Source organism: Rhopalosiphum padi, chromosome 1, assembly GCF_020882245.1.
Source record: "Rhopalosiphum padi isolate XX-2018 chromosome 1, ASM2088224v1, whole genome shotgun sequence".
Lineage (NCBI taxonomy): Eukaryota > Metazoa > Arthropoda > Insecta > Hemiptera > Aphididae > Rhopalosiphum > Rhopalosiphum padi.
Window position 1 is genome coordinate 26,358,747 of NC_083597.1, and position 13,977 is coordinate 26,372,723.

At 29.9% G+C, this 13,977-nt stretch overlaps 1 protein-coding gene across 1 annotated transcript; it reads left to right on the forward strand.

The window, feature by feature from the left end:
* Positions 1–6,614: 6,614 nt before the first annotated feature.
* On the forward strand, positions 6,615–13,744 carry LOC132918019 (nuclear receptor subfamily 2 group E member 1-like). Its single transcript, XM_060979070.1, has 7 exons — positions 6,615–6,886; positions 11,414–11,514; positions 11,818–11,953; positions 12,028–12,233; positions 12,331–12,465; positions 12,554–12,785; positions 12,997–13,744. Exons 1-7 carry the CDS (start codon positions 6,835–6,837, stop codon positions 13,323–13,325), a joined length of 1,191 nt encoding a protein of 396 aa, XP_060835053.1. The 5' UTR covers positions 6,615–6,834; the 3' UTR covers positions 13,326–13,744.
* The last annotated feature ends 233 nt before the right edge of the window (positions 13,745–13,977 follow it).

Below are 13,977 nucleotides of genomic sequence, written 5' to 3' on the forward strand. Positions count from 1 at the left end.
TAACTTATAACTTATAAGTACAACATTGAAATAATATTGCTCTAAAATAACTATCAATCTTTAATATTGCTTATAAAATAATATAGGATTCGAAGGATCTGTGATCTTGCTCGTTTATTTTTATTTACTAGACATATTCGTATCATTATAAATCTTAATCAAATTTTAAGTTAGCATAAACAAAATATGTATAATTTTCACTCGAAGATTTACTCGTATTTTTATTTTATTTTTAATTGTATTGCCGATTATTCGTTTTCAGTTTATGTTTGTGCGCCTATGTTTTAACATTATGATAAAACTCTATTATAAAAATAAAAATAAAACTAACTCAAATTTTAAGTGAATATGGGAATGAAATAATCGTCTACCAAAGTTTCAAATTTTCATTCAAAACAAAAAAATCAGAAACCCGATCAGATTGACGTGTTTTACTATTATAACGTAATATTTAGGTTTTAAACACTCTTGCTGTGTACATGTCTATATGTATGTATTATAAAAACATCTAATCAGTAAATCAGTAATCAATAAATTAAGTTTGGTCATACGTTGCACTGTTTTTACTACCTACGTATTTCACACATACATACCTATCTATACGTAATATAAATCGTAACAGAAAATATATTGTTTCCAAATCATCTGAAACAAATTGTCTTTCGATAATATAAAATATACTTATATTTTTATACCTAGTAAAACAATCTAACACTTTTCTTTCACAAATTTGTCGTTTACTATCTACTTACTTATATAATAATAATTACATATTTTAGTGATGTTTATATTTTAAATATAAATTTTCAATAAATAAGCTTTTTATGTTATATCTAAAAACTATATTAGTCAGCAAAACAATAATTGTTTTAGTTATACAATACATCCTAATAGGTAGTTCAGCGTCATCGTGACTCATATATTATTAGTATATTGACGACTATAGATACTCATATAATATACTATTATATATAACTTGTATGGGTTGTACGACACCAAGTCGTTTATTTACACCATTTATTGCAAACCTTATCTATATAATTACCCTTGAATATATACAATAAATACCGTGGGTAGGTTGTTGCAGTTAAATAGTCATTTTATCACTTGTAGGTAATTATAATTATCACGTCTGCCACAATTGAGTAACAATCAACATTCATGAGAAATATTGTAATAACTTGTATCTTGTTAACTTGTAAGGCTCAATGATTTTCAGCAAACAGTTTGTACATTATGTGATAAAATAATTAAAATCGCGCTCGCTCCACACCGTTGACAAAATGACAACTGATGTTGGGTATTAGCATTTTCCGTATTCCTTTTTTTTTATGTCTCGACATTTTGTAATCCGACCCGGCAAATGGCAAAAAGTGAACAGAGTCATATTCACATCGCCGTCACGTGTGTTACGCCTACGGGCGCCCCGTCAAGACGCGCATCTCCGTCTGCGTTCAAATTTTTCCCATGGGTCCAATAACAATAGCGCCCGGGCAGGAAGTCTTTTTAATCCCCCCTCCCAACGTTTGTCTACGAAAGACGAAAAAAAAACAATAACACCCTCCTCGAATTCGTCCGCTTTCTGTGACAGGTACCAGGTCAGGTCATATATATACGCTGCACATTATTATACGCAGACACACAAAAGCTAAAACGAAGAATCAAACAAGTTTGGTTGTGTATTATGCCGATGTTTCCGACAGGTACAAATTCAGTAAGAACGTAAACAATTAATTGTCTAAGTTTTTTGACGACTAGATGTTAATATACTTATGTACGTGAACCAGCGTGTACCGTGTTTATAATAATATGAAATACGATATCGTTAATTTAAGATAAAATCACTATTACGCTATGTAAGAATATTACTATAGGTAGTGTCATATACTCAATATATTTAGTGAGTCTTTTGCTCAGAAACGATTCTATAGTTTATAATTGAATTGAGAACACTTGCAGGGTATAATAATATTATTGTCTAGTAATCTAGTATGGCAGTACCTATTTATATTGTACAGCCACTGCGAGATCGATTAAATTGTGATCCGGCTTGGATAAGGAGATCTGCATATGTTTTTCTAGATAAATATAATATATAATTTTTCCAGGAACGGATTATCGAATACATTTTTTAAAATAGTATTTTTTTAAACTCTATTATTAATTATTATTTATCAATTTTTAGTAACAACCTAAGCGTAGTGACAAAATTCACAAATAAAGCATTTAATATAAACGTAAACACCATCATAAAAAAATGTACGACACGTCCATTAATTATACATAATATCATCATTGATTATAATATATTATTTATTATTTTATAACTAATCATAATATGAAAAAACTATAATTAATACTAGTATTAACTTAAAATTAAAAACATTTGGCATATATTTAAATAGTTGCTCAAGTGTTCAAGTAAAAAATACTTCTATATTAGTTATAGGAATTTAATTTATAGTAATTTGTGGAGTATGGCAATAACCTATATATATTTTAGAATAATTCAATTTATTTTATGTTTTTAATTGATTAACGGTTTGTATATTTATAAGTTTTAGAAATAGTACAGTATATATAGAATTCTAATAGTTATTCAAAATAATGCTGTGTATGAAAATTATTATATATTCTAATTTAAATAAATATAAAGTGTTTGGTAACGGTTACTGTATTGTCTGCAACTATAATTTTATTCGTTCACTATAGTCTAAAATGCGTAGAAGTATAGAAAATAAGATATATACCTGGTATAGGTTATTAATAAATGTGTGAAATTGTATTTGTACTTTTGAAGCAGTTATTTTTTAATCAAAACAATTTTTAGATTTTAGGTCATCACTTATATTTATGTAATAGTTAATATTGTATAGGTATCTTGTATAGTGTAAATATGGTTATAAATATATACAAATATAGTTCACAGAGCTACAATATTACATTAATATAATAAATAATATTATAATATGATCGATTGTAAAATATATGTAAGCAATAAGTCTATATCTACATATTGTATAGTATTAGTTGTTGTAATGTAAAAAATTAGTTTGAAATTTTAAATAGTAAAATAACGTCGAAAAACCGTTGAAATTGCGTCGGAATTGTGTAACTCGTAGAAGATAATATAATTGTGTTTCAGTAACATGATATTTGGTCACGCCTTGCGAAGTACACGTATATGAAACGACACTACAGGAAGAAGGAGGCGCTCGGACTTTATTCATCCCTCTAGTAAAATAAAGGACTTATGGATATAAAGTGATATCTCATCAAAGGATTTTTTAACGTCTTCCCGATGGGAATACCCGCCAAGACGACGCTGAGATCCGGTTTTATTATTATATTATATTTAAAGAATGGTTTTTTTTTATTCAATCTTCGTCACTATATATATAAGAGGCGTTCCTGGCTTGTACGTGACACCGTGGAAATCGGTTGCTAACCGTTGCAGAGACTTGACTACGCCTATATTGTATAGTTCTCATATTTTTATCCCGTAAAAATATTGAATGGTTATAAGACATTTATTATTTATTTTTAGTCTGAAAATAATTAAAATCACAATAATCAAATAAACTTAAATTTAACTGATAACTACTTTGTAAATTAATTTATAAATCATTATAATACATTGCGAAAAATATTTATAACCACACAATAACAAAAAAAATTACCTTTGTTTAAAATTTCTAAAATATACAAATAGAGATACATAATCGTACTCGTAAGTTGTATTCCTATGTTAAAACATAATATAATATTAATAATTTAATTATGATACAAATATCTAAAAGAAAATGATTTAAGTATATTAGTAACAGTGCATTTTAAAGTTTATTATAAAGTACAAATTATTCAAATACCTATTCAGATGATATTTAGCAAAAAATGTAGATAAATAAATAACAATTAAAATGCATACAATATTGAAATTTTTAATTTCTTATAAGTAATAGTAATTAACAACGAATATTTTTGAAGTAAAAATTTAAACGAACAGAAGTAATTATAGTTATACGATAATAAACTATAAATTATAATAGTCTTAAATAAATATTTTTTGATTTTTTTTTTAGTCGATTATGATAACGACTACACTGCACTATGATTACAAAACGTCAATGGATTAACTCACCTAAGATCGGTCTGCACATAAATAGGGGCTTCCGCTGTTATTCGAGTACTGTTTGTACAATGGGTCGGATCAGCAATAGCTTTATATGAAAAATAATAAAATAAAAAACACACCCATCGCATCGATTTTTATAAGAGATCCTTTTGAAAAATATTATATATAATATTAATTTAGCAGAGTCAATCATATGGAAAATTGAGTGATGGATACAATGAATAAAAGACTCGAAAAAAATCCGAATAACATCGTTACTAATCCGTATAGAGAGCTGTGAGAAATCGAAGACGGCCCCGACCGTATAATAATATTTAAGATTTTACTATACCTACCATTGAAATTTGTAGGTAATGTTGCAGGTTATGACTATTATTATGTTTCCATTGAATTTATTGCAATGTTTTAAAACATGAATGAAATACAATGGATGTTGACGGCTTAACCCGCGTACATAGAATGGTAATAGAAAATAACTGGTACCTAATAAAAGTTCTTCGTAATTTTAAAACAACAATAAATCTTGCGTTATTGATTTAGAGTAAAATGTTGGTAATTATTTGTATTTTCATTAATGTTTGTAAATTATGTTATAATATAGAATAATAATCGTTAAAAATATTGTCATCATGCGTACACTATCATATTTACTATAGTTTTTAATTATATTGCCTACCTCTATAAGCGATAGTTAAATTAAATTAAATAATATTGGTTGAAACTTTAGAAAAAATTAACAATTACTTATGTCTATTTTGATATGAAATTTGAATTAAATTGATAGAACATTTATTTAAAAATCAAGTAAGTAATGAAGTAAACAAGTCACGTTTCAGTTTAGTGGCATTGTCATCTCCTATTACTGGTTTCATCAATAAGGAACAATCGTAAATCGTGACCGTAAAACTGCAATTGTTTCGTCTCAATGACATTGACTTTAATGTCACTATTAGTAGTTTATTATCCACACATTGGCCTATATACGTTCTCAGTCGCCTGATTAAGAAATTAAATTCCCGTATATGCCATTTTCACTTATTGTAAAATTTTAAAAATTCCATTATGTTGTATAGATTATTGTTAAACGTCAACATTTCCGTGCTCTTAAAAGTTAGCCTTGATCAATTTCTGACTTGATAATACATTTATTTTGATGTAACAGTTATTATATATGTATAGTATACCTAATGTAAGAACATTGTTTGGATAGACGAGTTTACATAACAATAAAGCGCGTGTTAAATAAAAAGAAGTTCTAATATTAAAATGGAACCAATGTTTTTTATGTATCTCTTCTTAAAAATGTGTATATCTATTATCTATCGAAAAATCTATTTTTAATTAATTATTTTTAAGAAAATTGAAAATTCCCTGCCAAAAAAAAAAAATCATAACACATGAAATTAGCTATTACGCTTTGGTATAATAATGTACATATCGATATATCACTATATTTTATAATATATTATATGAGCAATGATCTTTGAGCATAGTATACTTCATGTAAATAATATGCACTTTATAGAAATAGAGTGTTCCAGTATCTCTCTATTGTGTTATATCTTATATATACACATATAACGTACCTATTATAATAATCGTTTGCGTTCGCGCGGACGCCCTCGGGGCGCGTTTAACTCTTGTCGCATGTTTATTTTTTGGCTTAAATATCACGGTGTGCCCGCTAAAGGAGGATATTGTACATAGTCGGTATATAATATGTATATATATATATACCTACAGTATAGACTATACATATATGTATATATATATATAAATACATATTTTACGCGTACAAAGGTATATGGTATTTAAACTGCGAAATCGGTATCAGCTATATATACAAACGTTCGCGTCGTCACCATCCCCTGCCGTCATATATTTATATAAGTATAATATTGTAACGGACAACATAATATACGAAAAGGGCGATCTATATTATATATAATATACACGGGACTAATTGCCTTCTGGTTATCCTCGGGCCGGATTTATCTAATGTATACATCGCCGCTATAACATTTATTGTGTTTTTATCATCTGCCGGCCCCGGAGTACATTATTTCGTCGGAGATCCCTTTCGGTTCGACGAACACGTCCATCACCGCGGACCGCGGTGTGTGTGTGTGTGTAGCGCGCTCGTATTTTCTTTCTTTTTTTTCCGTCGGCATTATGACTTTTATCACGCGCACAATATATATATATACGTATATATATACACTCATATATTATAACATACGTATGTATATTATGTTGTACGCCGTCTCTGTAAAAAAAAAAAAAACAAAATAATAGAGTATAACGCTGCACGAACAACATTTTGGAAACCACCCCCGACGGTGGATCCCTATACTATATTGCGGTCCGCACCACCGGTTGTGGCGACGTACCGACCAATGGTAGCGCGGGCACGGATCGCGTACGACACGCCCAAATCCACGGGGTGTCTGTGTCGCCGCGGTCACAGGGACGTGTCTGACGACGACGGGATTGAGGAGTTGACATTTTGATCTCGATCGTCACGACCATATATAGTGCGTCCGTCGTCGGCTGTTCGTCGGATTCTTGTTGATTTAAATTATATAAAACATTTTTTTTTTTTGTCATCTAGTTTTTGGTTTTTTTTTTATTTATTAACTCGTTTTACTCAAACAATAATATTTTATATTCACGTTGTGCACATTCATACGGGGATCGCCATGCAAAACTTCACAGAACATTCGTCCAACGTCATTACAAAACCTACAAACAGTAAGTCTAGCAATATTATAATGTTTATGAGTTTATGACAATATTAGATATTACATATCGAACGAAATCGGTTAATGCCGTATGCTACCGTTTAAGTCTTTTACTAAACTTCTACCGTATTTTTTTATGTTTATTTAAAGATGTTATATATTATGTTTAAAATATTATTATTTCAATAATAGCATAAATCAATTTAACAAATACTCACGACTATAAAAGTAAAAAAAAAAAGGTATATAAACAAATTGGTAGTAAAAATATTAATAATTTATTCCTGCATAGTATAATTGTCTTGTTCATTTATATCTGACGAATGGTGATAATCGAATATAGAACATATTTGATAGATAGGTGTGTTTTAATTATACGTCACTAGAGTATTTTGGTTATTATTTGTTATTAATTATTAAAAATTTCAACAAAGATATTATACTGTTGGGATCCATGAAACAAATATATAACCAAAATCGTAATTGAATAAATAATATTTATTTATCATACGAAACGATATTTATAAAAAGTTTTGTTACAAATATTTTAAGTACTATTAGGAATTTATAAAATAATTAAGTAACATATTACAATAAATTTAAATTATTTAGTATAATCTTTAAAAGCAACAGTTTAAGTTTAAACTGTCAACTCATAAATCATGTAGTATCATAAACTACACAGTATACTCTTTCACAATAATACTAGAAAACAATAAATTAAAAATAATGCGTAGTTTAGCCATATTTTAATAATTGTAATGGCGAAGTACATACAGGTATCTGCGTAACCAACATGTTTTATATTTCGAACGTTATAATAATATTGTAAGAGTGTAACAGTATCCCGTGATTTAGTGTCGAGTGAAGTATTACGGATTTTAAACAAAACAAAACCATCGATTTTAAGCAGCTACCTTTTATTAAATATTTTGGTATATTTTAAATGAACTGTACTATTATGTGAAGTTAAATGTTATTTTAGTAATTATGTATTTTTTACTTTCTAAGAGCAATACATTAGTAAATAAATTATAATGTTGAAATTGCGTTACAACTGTTATTAATGATTTTTAAATGTATGTGTAATGGAGGGTGAAGGGTGAATCCCCTCAAGAATTTATGATGTATTCATAATTTTAATACCCCCTAAAATGTAGGTCGAGTTGTGCATCTTGTATTAAATATAGGTACTATAATACTTAATGTCTTTATTAATTTAAAGTTTGAATCTGATTATTTCTTATGTATCTAAAGTAATTTTTAACTTAACTGTTTCTATTCCATAATATATTTAAAATATAGATAATACCTTCTTAGACTCGACAAGAGGGAGGACAACCGAGACTGTAGCCCTGGGGTCCAAATCTCAAAGATTCGAATCTCCCTCCTGCTAAAGTAACCAGATTTTTTATTTAAACTAATTTTTACTTAAATATAAAAATTATTTTTGCTTTTGAATACCTTATACCTCATTTTTAAACCTTTTTTTGTAAACAAAGATTGGTTATACGGATTTATTTATTCGTAAACAATTTTAGTATATTATAAACTATTTTATTCGTACACTTTCAGAGAACCGCACGCATATACTACACATTTTTCATCGTTTTTCTGTGTTCGATTTATGCTTTATCTGTTTTTAATTTAATACCGAACATGGAGCGAAAAATCAAACTATTCAGTTTTCATTCCATATTTCAGTGTACGGTATATATTTACATTGCAGTGTCAGTTTTTTAAGATATACTCTATTCACGTACATTGTTTAAACTATATATCAAACACTGTTAATAATGTTAATGGTTCATGAATAAATAAAATTCAAATTTTATATTCTATTAAATTATGTACTTATTAGTTTTTATATAATATACTTAATAAATATACTAACAATATTACTAATTTTAAAATTTCCTATTTAAATAGTACCGATTTAGTTAATATTTCAATTAAATACATACAGTATTATATCTTAAATCTATTTGTATTTATTTAATATTTATTATAACTGTTATAATTCGTAAAGTAAACATTAATAAAAAGATCAAATAATTATATACCTAAATGTATGTAATTTGTACACAAAGGCATTGTATAATTTATAATGAAATCTTTGTTATTTTATTTTTTGTTATTGTAGGATTTGTTAAAATATATACTAGAAATACATGGGTTTTAATCCTGACTGATATATTTTAATAGATAATAAAATAATAGCATTTATAACGAATCATTTACCTATCTACTATGGGTCTTAATGATTGTCATACAATAAATCTATCATTATTTCTGTAGTATAGGGTGTCCCAAAAAGAACGCTTTTTTTAAATTAGATAAAAAAAACACTTTATTTTTCAAACAAATACAAAAAAAGGATATGCACAGACTAGTACAGTTTCGGTATAACATCCGGGTTTAAGTATAAAAAATAGTATCATTCGATTCTCCTCCGCTAGCTTGTTAACAGGGCAACAGGCCAAAGTGTGGTCGAGACAATTAACAATTTTCAATTTCAGGAGGACGACTTAACCTAACCGGAACTTTTGAGATCAACAGTTGAATTAGTTTTCCGATTTTTTTTTTATTAGCCAACGAATCGATGATACAGCGTTTGGCAGCGTTCCATCCGAGTAAGATACGAAGTCGTCGCATAGCCCCCACACCACTTTTGTTAGATTGGTAAAAGGTCTTAACAACCAACACACGTGTTTCAATTGACATTCGGTCCATGGTGACGCTTGACAAAAACTGATTACACAACAACAAACTGGAATGATTGTAGATTAAAAAAATGATGAGAACAATGCTGTAAACATAAAAACAAAAAAATGGTAACCGATTTAAAAAAAGCGTTTTTTGGGGGGAAACTTTGTAAACTACACGAGTTGGGTAAAAAGTTTGTTTTGGTGGAAACCGTTAAAGTTAATTGAAGAGTTTTTTGGAATACTTTTTCATAACGCGAAGTGGTCATGTATGGGCGTATGCACTTATATGAATATAATATGGATTTTGGCAAAGAAACTTAAATGCTGGTTGTGCAATGTTCATAACACGTATGTATAATATATATATATATATATAATATACATATAATGATTTGATGAATAGGCAAAAGTATCTTTAAAATATTTTATAAGTAATATATTGGTATAAAAAAAATGAATACCTAAATAAACTTTTATATTTGTTCAATTAATAATATTATCATATTTTATAAAAATAAATTATTATTTACTTTTTATACAACGTTTAAAGTAAAAACTTAATTTAAATTATGTTATTTTAAACTGAGCAAATTTTATCAATAGGTACTTCATCTAATTCTTTGTTATCAATTTTTTCATTAATACGATTTTCATTACTAATTCATACAATTATTTAAAACAAAGAATATTTTAATTACTAATTACATATTTACATATATATATATATATATTTAATAAAATCGGCAAGTATATTTTATATGCTGGACTTATATAATACCTACTTTAAAATTGTGTTTTTAATCTCTCGTATTATGGTCACACAATATACGTGCATGGTTAAAGTATGATACCCATTGATTTTATTCAACTATATAGGGGTTGAAATAAAGATTGGATTGCTGACGTAATTTATCATACTAACAAATGATCTGGGAAATAACCCAGGAGTAACAATAACGGTGGTCGGTGGATATTATATAGATGTATATAACAGCACTTAACGTGCGTATATAATAATATTATAATTATCCTGGTTCGACCATGTGTCCATAAAGCACGTCATCGTCATCACTCCCCCGCGCCAAACACGAATACACAGTTCTCACACGGTATAATACCTGTTATTTTTATCGTGATGATGCGCATTCGTAACGATATACAATAATGTTATACATTTATCGTGACCGTATAAAAATTCGTTCCTGTAAACACGGTAAATAGAGCACACTAGTGTAGTGACAGATGACACCGGCGGCGGCGGTGCACTAATTACGCTTGTTTGCCCCATTGTTTGTTGCGTATCTACACATTACTATTATTATTATATATAGAGGGTGTTTTTCAATAACGCACTTGCTTTAGCGATAATTTCACGTGATATATGGGAATGGGGCGGTAGGAAGTGGTGGCGTTAGCACGTATATATACGTATAGGAGGCGCATATAATGCACGCGAACTTCCGGACCTGTTGTGTTTCCTGCGTCTTTCCCGTACCGGGCGGGCACATGCAAATAGCTGCACCGGAACCATCGGATCAAAACGACCGCACAGCAGACCTCCCTCTAACCTCCCTCCCACCATTACTAGTGTTTAGTCCACGGGGGTGAAAATAACATTTCGGAAGTCGTCAGGTGGATCGGGTAGGTATGTGTTGTTTTACGGTCCATCTGTCTCGTGTGGCGAGAGAAATTATTATTGTTCATATAATTAATTTGCAGGTCGTCGTCGTCATCATCATAATCATCATTTGTCATCGATAATTGATAGTTCCCATGATGCGTAGTTATTCCCACGATAAAATTTGACGTTTTGTATATTTTGTTTTCAGGTCGGATCCTTTATGATATACCGTGTAAAGTGTGTAAGGACTTTTCGTCCGGCAAACATTACGGCATATATGCATGCGACGGATGTGCAGGCTTTTTTAAAGTGAGTACAATATACCTTGTTTTAACATATCTTGTATGATCATATAACATAATATAATATCATATCATATATATTTATATATAATATGATCAAAAATACGATACATTTTATACGTTGACGCCAATAAATATAATATCCCATGTATTTATATATGATTAATTGTTTTTAACTTGAAAAAAGTTCAAATTGACAGTAGCCCTAGGAATTTTAATAACTGAATTAATTCAATATTTTTAAACTATAGTAAAATATATTATAGTAATGATTATCACCTAAAAATGTAATTATTATTTTGTTTATTAGAGATCTATTCGGCGTAATAGACAATATATTTGCAAATCAAAATCAGAAGGCGCATGTCCGGTTGATAAAACACATAGAAATCAGTGTCGAGCTTGCAGACTCCGGAAATGTATGCTTTCGGGCATGAATAAAGATGGTAATTAAAAATATAATAATTAATTTTACGTGGTTCTGAAATAACCATTGATTTTTATTTTGTTATCGTTAAAGCTGTTCAACATGAACGCGGTCCTAGAACATCAACAGTTCGACGACAGCTTCAAGGACTATGTTACTCTAAAGATCGATCTGCAAGTAATTCGCCGCCGCTAGATTTAACGCCCAAGAGGTCTCCGGAATGTTCGACCACTTGTTCGACTTCACCTAGCAGATACATTCCAGATTCGCATTCATATTTATCTGCTTTCCGACCACAGGTAAATTACTTTTCGACTTTTTGGAGTTTTAATCATCACCGATTTTAACACTATAATTATAGCCATAAAATATTTTTGTTTGCGTTTGGTTTTCCAGATGTCAATGATGCCGAGATTTTTAAATACTATGAGACTCACGCAAGCAGTTTATGAAACAGCTGCTTCGATTTTGGTCACAGTTTCCACGATCAAAAGTTTTCCGGCTCTGATGACTCTGCCTTTTGTCGACCAGGTATTTATAGTTTTCGATTAAAATATTTAAAACAAAATATACTTTCCGTACGATATTTACATGTGTTTTTTTTTATATGATTATCAAGTTTGAATTGCTCAGAGAGAGTTGGCACGAACTGTTCATATTGACGGCCGCTCAATATTTTTCTGACACCGATATATCTCTACTGCACGAAGAACACCGGTCCAATTTTGGATCGTCGATGGACATCGATGAGCAAATCGCGGTGTTCAAGGATACGTTGGCCGCGGTCAAACACCGACAAGTCGATCCGATTGAACAATATTTATTGAACGAAATCGTACTGCTCAAATCAGGTACGATTATAATATATCGCAGTGACGTAGTATAATTACAATTCACAATGACCGGTGAAAGTGAATATTGGCAATAACAATAAAAATAACCACACATAGTACCTATTTACAATATAATCTTCAGTGGTGTTTAGCATTAATAGTTAATAGTTATATATTACGCGCCGTATTTAATAATATTATTTAATCGAAAATATCGTTTGCTGTACAGAATCGGTCAAGGGTCGCGGCTGTAGCAGTTCTGAAGACACGGAGACCATTTTGGGCGGGTTGTCCGTAAAGAGCAAAGAGGCGCTAAGACGGCATGTGCATCACGTGCATTTGGCCCGGCCAGACGCGCGATACGACGAACTGATCGAGATATTGCCCAGCATCCGGGCTGTGCCAAAAACTACGGTAGTCGAGCTGTTCTTCCGTCGCACCATCGGCCAAACTCCCATCGAACCGTTCGTGTGCGGCACATATACTAACTATTTGCAGACGGCGCCGCACTTGCAGACCATCATCAGCAAGGCTAAGATATGTCATTGCTTACAGTGAAGGACGTGACGAATACATGATGTTATACGATGACATGTGGTGAACTACTTACCTATTTGTTTTACGCGAGTTTGACTCAAACGCTAATGTATATATGGGTACGTAATAATATAATTATTAGGGCTGTAATAATTTATTATACTATACTATACGATCCATATATATAGTGATATTGTACATAATTATAATATATTTTCTTAAACGCATCATTATTATACACTAGACGCTCCAGGGTTTGATATAAATTAAACAAATTACCAATTATGTTTATATTATATTATTATATTGTTGAAATAAAATAATATGTATAATTATTGTTTTGAGCACATTTAACAATTGTCAAGTACTACTATTATATTAATATTATATTTATACGCTTTATTTTATACATAGTATTGTAAACTGTGATTAAAAATTATTTTTCTTGAATAAAATTTATACATCTCACGAGAACGGTTCGTTTTGTTGGAAAAAAATTCCGGATGTGTGGGAACGGCAGCGATCTAGTTAAAATACGAGATTTTTTTGTTATTGTTTTTTTGAGTGCCTCTACACTCGAAAAACATGCGGGTGATTAACAATTGCGATGGCTCCACGGGATGTCAAGTATTGTTTAAAACAGGAACGTCCCGAGGTCACACAGGAAAACAAG